Source organism: Lampetra planeri, chromosome 12, assembly GCF_965212315.1.
Source record: "Lampetra planeri chromosome 12, kcLamPlan1.2.h2, whole genome shotgun sequence".
NCBI lineage: Eukaryota > Metazoa > Chordata > Hyperoartia > Petromyzontiformes > Petromyzontidae > Lampetra > Lampetra planeri.
Window position 1 is genome coordinate 12,080,413 of NC_136118.1, and position 8,424 is coordinate 12,088,836.

The following is an 8,424-nucleotide window of genomic DNA, read 5'->3' on the forward strand; positions in this document are numbered from 1 at the left end:
TGTTTTTGTCGCTTGGCTGTTTTCCTTGTGAAAAATAAAACTGCTGACCCAACTGATCTCTGTCTAGGGTCAGAATAACAATCACTGAATCTGTGAGTCCTAGAACATACCACATGTTGTGCCCTTGTATGCAGCTTGATGGGTTTGTAACCCATAGTCATACCTTCGTTTAATATGAACGTTATTGATTTAAAGAATATTTAATGTGTCATTACTCAAGAACACAGTCTAATCCTGGGAGGCCCAAATACCTTATTAGCTGATGTTTGCATTCAACATTTTGTTGAAAGTATTATTTGTTTAAATTTGAATGCACACGACTGAAATTCTTAATTGGTCTGTAATAAAAAAGGTAAAGTGGCAGCCCTGCAATTTGATGGTCATGCGACTGCTTGAGGACCGACCTCCACTGGAAGGAACCTCTCACTCGAGGAAACTCAAGACAGCTCCCTCTAGAGTTTCAGTTTTCAGTTTCATTTATTAGGTATAGCCCTGTGAGCCATTCGGCTCTTGAATCGGGTGCAACCGCAACAAACAATAAACAAAAGCATGAACAAGAAAACATCTTAAAGTGACTATGCGCAAACAGAAAAATCCAGGAAAAAACGCACCGTACACCAACGCTGTGCAAAAAATCCCAGTGGGATGCAAGTGAAACAACAACAACCATCATTCTAACTCCGTACTACAACAAACAAACATAGCCAAAACCAAAAAACTTTTCGAAATCACCAAAATAAAGCCATAAGCAATGTAACGGTGATCATAGGAACTCTTCTATGTTGGCCAGAAGTTTTGGGAGCGGTGGGAATACCGACGCTCTACCCCACCACTTGAACCCGCTGATCAACGTAACTGTGGTGTTGTACCCTGTAACGCCACTGGCTGGACAGGGACGTCGGGATTGAACCCTTCCCCGTTGCGAGACGCCTGCCAGTTGCAGGGTGGGTGTGCCCCGTTCACCGCTGAATCTCAGAACGTGCAAGCGGTTAGCGTCAATTTTATTTAGTGCGGCATAGAAGCGCTGCTGTCTTTAAAGACATTGTATTGTACTCACCGCAGAGAACTGTAGCTACACGACCGCGGCGCCAAGCTGTGCCACACGCCCTCCTGTATGGCCTTTTGCACCCGATTCCGTTCGGAATCTATTCCGTTCCGATGGTGTAAACGTACGTGATCGGAATGGAATTGGAAGATAAATGACGACGTCCACGAACAGGAAAGGGGTAAAAACCTTGCCCCATTGTTGTATCTGTTACACCGGGAGATCGAACCGGCAACATTTTGGAGTGTGTGCTAACAAGTACACCTTGGCGGGACCCCTTGGCCTGTAATATCATAATAGAGCCTTCTTTAGTCTATTTAAGCGTACATTTTTGGGGATCTTTAATATCAGACCTTGGTTTTCTTTGTCAGACATACTGAAAGTTAGACAGTAAAAAAACCATAAACATGCAGCCTATCGAGATCATTGTGAAGCTGATTGGTCATAATCCTTTGACTCTGTAGCGGACACCTGCACACTTGCACTGCATTTATTAATCGGCCTATTAAGGTGAAAGTACACTGGGAAAAAAAAACTGTGCTGCTAACGACCTTTTAATGCAGTTTTTATGTCTGCCCAGCTTAAGGGCATGCCGCAGACAAATGGATGTATTATAGCCACCTGCTGACTCAATCAATAAGAGGTGGGGGGAGGAGGGGACGGTGCGTCTTTTGGCCCTGCCTGCCAACATGCACGCCGCGTATGAAACGGCTATTCTAAAATTGTTGCTGCAGTTCCAATTGCGCCGGCTATAATCCTTTTGGTAAAATAGCAGTCGGCGGGGGTCAGCGTCGTCGCGGTTTTTCCATTTAGGGACCGGCGCCCGCCCGCCCGCCCGTCCGTCCGTTCACCCAAATCCATTGGCTGTGCAAACACATCGCATGCAGCGGCATGCGCGCACCGTGATTATTGGGAGCCGGGAGGTAAAGGCGAGGGGGCAATCTGCAAGGCAAGATTTCCCAATTTATTAGTCATTCTCTTTTGGTACGTCCGTCTCAGAATACATATTTTATTATTGCTCAGCAGAGCGCGTACCGCAGTGTTTTTACTAATGGCCCAAAAAAAAAACCTGCAGATAATGGTCTAAAATTGCAAGCATGTTAATCTGGCTATGTGGAATACAATGTGCTGAGGATAATAACGTGTAAGTTTGCGTGTGTATTTTAGTCTGGCATTTATATGCAAAACATTTTCTTCACGCGACATAATGTGAAGATATTTAAATAAGTCCCATTTATAGAGCCAGCCTGCACAAAGTCGCACACTGGAAGTTGTAAATCATTGCATAATCTTGCACCGAATTACTGAACGGTGATTGGGGGAATAGAAAATCTCACACAAACATTGTACTTTCATTACCATGCCGGTTGCATAGGATTAAATGTGTTGCGTCAGCAAGACGGAAGTGAATCTTTCTGAAATATGCTCAAATCGTGCTATTATAATGATGCTCTCCTTTTTGTAATCACTAAAAAAATCTAATTTTATATTTTAGCTGAGGTTTCTGTGGTGTGGTACCACCACCAACAACAAAAACAAAATTATACTCTCCAGCAAAGCCCGATTGTTATTATTACGCTTTCCCTCTTCGCCATTACACACAAATTGTGCATTTGAATTGCACTCCCAACTTGGAAATGTACTCAAATTTGGGATCGCACAGAGCAGTCGACACTTACTGGGAAAAGCCACGTGACACTCACTGATGCTTTCGCGGATAAGCAAATGTAATCATAGTAATAATAACATTACCTAAAGCGCTTTCGCTTCTCTTTGTAAAACTGACATTAAAGACCCAATGACAGTATTCAAATTAATAAGCCGTCGCGCTCCCAAGTTTTGGTCCAAATATTTCACATTTGATGAAGATGAATATATCAATTGGCTAATGGGATTAGTATAATTAAAAAAGCAATGCCCAATGGATATTGGATATTTCATTAATATTAGATGCAAACATCTCAGTGGTCCTAGCCCGCATAAATATGCTTCAAATTAATATATGTAGTAAGAGAAAAAGCAATGAGTCTCCACTAGTACAACTCTTAAATTGCTATCCATGGAAAAAAAAAAACACAGTTGTTAGACTTCAAAGGGTCTCTTTGTATTGCGTTAGCATTTTGTTCTGATCGGACTTCATTTAAAAAAAAAGGCTTTGGGGGAAAGGATTATTTTTAATTGAAATTAAAATTCTAACCCAGTGCTGCCAATAAACTTCCCACCGACAAACATCCCAGCATGATGTCAATTTGTGGGTTTTTTATGCTCCCTGAAAATCGCTGTTGTGACGCATCGGCTGTGTGCTTTGGCTCTGCGCTTATTATTTGAGTGCGCATTCCCTTGCAGGCAAGCAGGCAGGCTTTGTGTACATATTTCGTGCAATGGGATGGCCGTTTGAAAATTGTGGATGTGTAATGAATGCATTATTGTTCACTCGTCACGGTGATGTTGTGAGGGGTTGTGCATACATCACATGGCAGGGATATGCAAATGCATGGGCTGATTTTTTTTTGCCGCAAGTTCATAAGCGCGCATGTTTTTGCAGAGATCCAGAGATCCACATTGGGAAATTACTTATTGAACGAAGTTGGTAGAAGTGCAGTTTCATGAAATTTTATTAAAACAACCGTTTCTCTGTATGTGCGTGGATAAACAAAAAAAATGTCACCATAAATTTTTATGTTTGTCCACGCGCACCCGTGTGTGCGCACACCTGCGCGTGCGTGTGTGTGTGCGCGCGCGCGCGCGTGTGTGCGTGCGTGTGTGTGTGTGCGTGCGTGCGTGCGTGTGTGTGTTGTGCATGGCCGTGCTGTTGCTGCTTGCCAGCTGAGCCATGGTTACTTCCTCCTGCCAGTGTCCAGATGAGTGGGAATGGTCTTGTCCATCTGCCATGGGGCCTTCCTGAGGTTCCTCGCCTAGATGGGCATCCAGGTGTGGGGTAAAATCGACGCCAGCTCTGGAGGGTCAATTAGTAGCCACTGGAGAGACACCGTTTGGTCTAACTTTACATCCCATGTCCATGTTTTCTGTCTATACATAGAATGTTCCCCAATACTTTTAAAGCTATAATTCATGAATTGAGCCAACTCAATCCATCGTTGATGGAATTGCAGTAGGACCAGTTTGTGAAAAGAATGTGGCATTGGGCTGTCGATGGTGATATGGGTCGATCCACAGTGAGAATCTGATTTAATCAAGGAGAGGTTCACTTTGTATGTATGCTCTGGATGTGAGTATGTGAAGGGATAGTGTGTAACCGGACGTGCATGTCCGTGCTATGTGCAGGACTTGCCTTGGCGAGCGCGCTGGTGGATATCTCGCACTACAAGCCCAGTGAGTCCAAGGAGAAGGCAGCAGCTGTTCGGAACCGCAAGCACCATCCGCCCGCCCAACCCGGAACTTGTGTATGAAGCAGGCCAGACGGCTTGCCCTTGGGCCCAACATCCAGCCCACCGGGCAATCGGCAAGCCAGCCGACCGGAAAAAAAACCCAGCCAGTGGCATGGCCAACCTGTCACTCAGGCTGCCACCCATCGAGGCTACTTGCCCGGTCTTTCGTCAGCTTTGGGTCTAGGCAGCTGGACAAAGCGTGGGTGTGGATGGATGGACGGGAAGAGAGCAGTGGTGGAGATCGGTTTGAGGGTATGGTTGAGCAGCAAAAGGAAGTCCCGTCCGTTATTCCAGTGAATGTGTTTCTGAGATTAATTAGAGCAGCGGTGTAAAATACATGCAATTGTGCGCGCTCGGTTTGGGATTTAAGCCTCAGTCTCTGTCCCACAGTGTGTTTCATTGATTTTTTTTTCACAAGTCACCGAGTATTGTTTCGTCACTTTACAAAGACCAATAACCGTCTGCGTTGCGAGTGTGCGTATGCGGGCATGCTTGTGGCGTGTGTATATGTGTGTGCGCGCGCACACGCGATTGAATTTGCGCGCGTGCAAGCTTTGCGTGCTCTGCCATGCATACTTCACGCGTGTGCACATCTACTGCACGTGCTTTTGGCTGGCGAAGTAGCCTGGTTTATTTGTTTACGGATTGCTGACCTTAGTTCCCTTACGCTCAGTGATAGAATTAGTCTTAGAAGCAAAGATTTGATTTTAACAAATGAAATAAAAACATCGAACTAACTTCCTTTCGCGAGAGCTGAAATAACCTTTGGGTTTCACGAGTAATTTTTGTTAATTACATACCTTGTAACAAAATGCTGTACAGAAAGGAATATTCATGAACTAATAATAATAATGCTATATTCCACGCAGAATCATGTTAATAGTCTTCACTCTAGACTGGTTCTTAATAGTGGCTGAGTTTCTTTAATGATGATGAGCTTCACAGTGCTGTGGCCCTAATTAGGTGTAATTACAGAAGGTGAAGGAATATTCCTCTTCCCACTGTAACATTGCTCATGAGCATTTGAGCTCATTTAGCAAGCGCGGAAGGGGGACGGGGGGATGATGAGGGGTGCCGGTGTGTACCCACGAGAACAAATGGCTACTTTTTATTTTTATATTGTCATTCAGATTGTTGTGCTTATAAGCCTGGAAGTCCAAACGTTAATCTTCTGAATTAATGTAAGACTCCTAAAAGGTACTTTCAACTTAGATATCTCGTTCTTTTTTCACTTTCTGGCAAGTTATCGTTCCTAGCTTATGTTCCTTTATTTAGTTGACACGCTGTCAACCCAAACTCGAAGCAGAAAAGACGTGGGACTGAAGAGACATTCCTTATTTGAAATGAATGCTAATTTTTACACGTGCGGTTTATTTTTTTGCTCTATTTATTTTCGCGCAAGAGGAGCCTTGCGGTCGCTGTCTCTCGCTCGGTCTCTCAACAATAGGAAAAGGAGAGAGACTCTGTGTGCGTTTCACGTCTCGTTGAGACGAAACCAAGTACCGTCGTGAAAACCCGAAGCCTGCCCCCCCCCCTGTCAGTCACGATGTCGTCTGCCACACTGTGTATGGTAGTCAAATGCCCGATATGCAATGAATTGTAATATAAACACCGCACACATGAAATGTACAATATCGTATGGCAGTAACTAGAGTTGTCTGTGAGCGGCCGCCACTTTGTGTGTGCGCGCTTTCGCCCCTTCGGGAACGACGTGGGCACCGTCGCATTTATGTTTGCTTGGATCGAAACACTCTCTTGTATGAAAATAAAATTGGGGGGGTGGGGGGGGGGTGGAAGTGAGAATAATAAAAGAAAAAGCTACAAAAAAAGAACAAAACTCACAAAAATCCTGCGGGGGCTGGGAAGGGAATGAAAAAAAGCAAGACATATTACAACACAAAATACCGAGCAATATATCTGCATAACTATAGAGAGAGAGAGAGAACAACTTCCTATGTCTGCATGCATCACAGTTGTGCTCTTCCCCCCCCCACCACCACCCCCGGGCAAGAAATACACAAGGCTGTGTGTGTGATCTTTATCAACAACAAAAAAGAAACAAATGAAGACTGTTTCTTGCATTAGATATGATGACATATCTGTAAAATGTTAGCAAATGTATAAAAAAAAATAGGAGAAAAAAAAAGTTTTTGATTATGTTTACTGTAAATATGTGCTGTTGTTGAGGACGCCAACTGGCAGATTGCAAAGTCGTGAGAGAGAGAAAAAAACAAATCCCAAGTATTGCGCTATCAAGAATTCTTGTGCCCCGATTACTGCGGACTTGGATTGAATGTGAGGCTAGAGAGGGCGCCGCTCCCCTCTGACCCTCGCTGCCCCACGTCCCTGAACCCCCTTTCGGTACGACGAAGAGAGAGAGTGTGATGGCACAGGGGTTCTTGTGCTCGTACGCACGCACGCACACACACACATTCGCTTTGAACCCGTCTGTGTCCGCAGCATGTCCGTCGCAGACACCTTCGGCCTCGGCTGTAAGCGAACGATGCGGGGGGCGTCACGGATACATCGCGAACTAATCGCTGTGCAGCAAAAGACAAATGTCAGGGTGGCGATGATGATGATGATGATGACGGTGAAAGACGATTACGACGTGTAATGTGATTAGCTGCGTTGTGCTAAACGACAACATTTTTGCTGTTTTTCTATTTGCTGAACAACATGTTGAACTCACTTCTAATAACTTAGAGCAAGTGAATGCAGTACACAGACTATTGTAATCAAGCACGTATCTTTGGTTCCCGACTCGGTCGACTAAGATTGAACAAAATATAGGAAAAAAAATGAATTAAATTAAGTATATTGTAGGCCTTGGCTTATCAGCCTTTTATTTTAAATGTGCAGTGTTTCGTGGAAAAGTTGTGGCATGGAACGTATAAGCCGTATAAATGTCAGTCGTATTACTTGGCAAAGAATAAACAAGGACCCCACGTGTGTAATGTGTTTTTATTTTACTTTGGGTTTTTTTTGTAATGTAATGAAATCTGCTTTTTGATGTTTTTTTCCCCTCTTGAATCGGGCTGTTGAATAGAACAGCTATTACCAATAACACCCCAGGGTTTAATAACCATTTGCAATCTGTACAAATTTTAATCTTTGTATATAGCTCGATGTTTGTAATGATTTATTTGGGGGGGGGGGAGGAGGGTCAAAAATAACTGAAATTTATACACATTCCAGTATATAGACAGAAGAATGAGGAAAAAAACTAAACCTAATCACAGATCAGCTATTCTCAAATCTTTACCTTACGCTGTGTCTCCGAGTTGAATATATCCATGTACTGTCACGGTGTGTGTGTGTGTGTACATAACAAATGTTTACCGTCTTGTAAGAATTCACACTCGCATCCCGCGCTAGAAAACAAATTGTCTTGTTTTTGATTTGTAATTATCATTTTGAACGACTTTCTGTTAAAACTGTACATTTTAGAGGTTTCTAATTAAATTAAATTGGAATTGTACTTTAATCTGTGGTTGTGGACGTTATTGACGCGTGTCGTGCGTTCACGTGCAGAGATTGTGCTTGTAGCTGCAAATTGGCGATTTTAAATTATGACGTTCGATTGTTTTGAAGATGCGTAAAGGATCCGGGCAGTGTCCACATGCTTGGACCTGTGTGTGTGTGTGCTAGTGTATGGCTGCAATCACGTTTGTTCCTCTCCGATTTAACACATTTAGGTTTGAATACTCCCGAGCAGAGATATATGCACACTCCAGTACACAGGTGGTGGTTAAAAATCTCATTCGTACATACAAGTGCCACTAAAATTAGTTGAATAAGACTTCCGTTTTAAATAGCAATCCATGGTTAAACAGTACGTGCGGGCCTCTGCAGTAAAGCGGTTATCTTTAAGTTTGCACGCGCGTTTAATATCCACTTATAAAATATTTAGCATGGCACATTCACAAACACGTAACGCGTGAATCTGTCTGTCATTAATGCTGTTTTAGCATTCATGTACAGTGAATT

General features: G+C 43.5%; 1 protein-coding gene across 2 annotated transcripts in view; it reads left to right on the plus strand.

Moving 5' to 3' along the window:
• ATRN (attractin) overlaps positions 1–7,921 on the plus strand; it is a 298,845-nt gene extending 290,924 nt beyond the window's left edge. For both annotated transcript variants that reach the window (XM_078599563.1, XM_078599564.1), the window contains exon 29: positions 4,331–7,921. In XM_078599563.1, the coding sequence (XP_078455689.1) occupies positions 4,331–4,455 (125 nt within the window). In that variant the 3' untranslated portion in view covers positions 4,456–7,921. The remainder of the gene's footprint in view (positions 1–4,330) is intronic.
• The last annotated feature ends 503 nt before the right edge of the window (positions 7,922–8,424 follow it).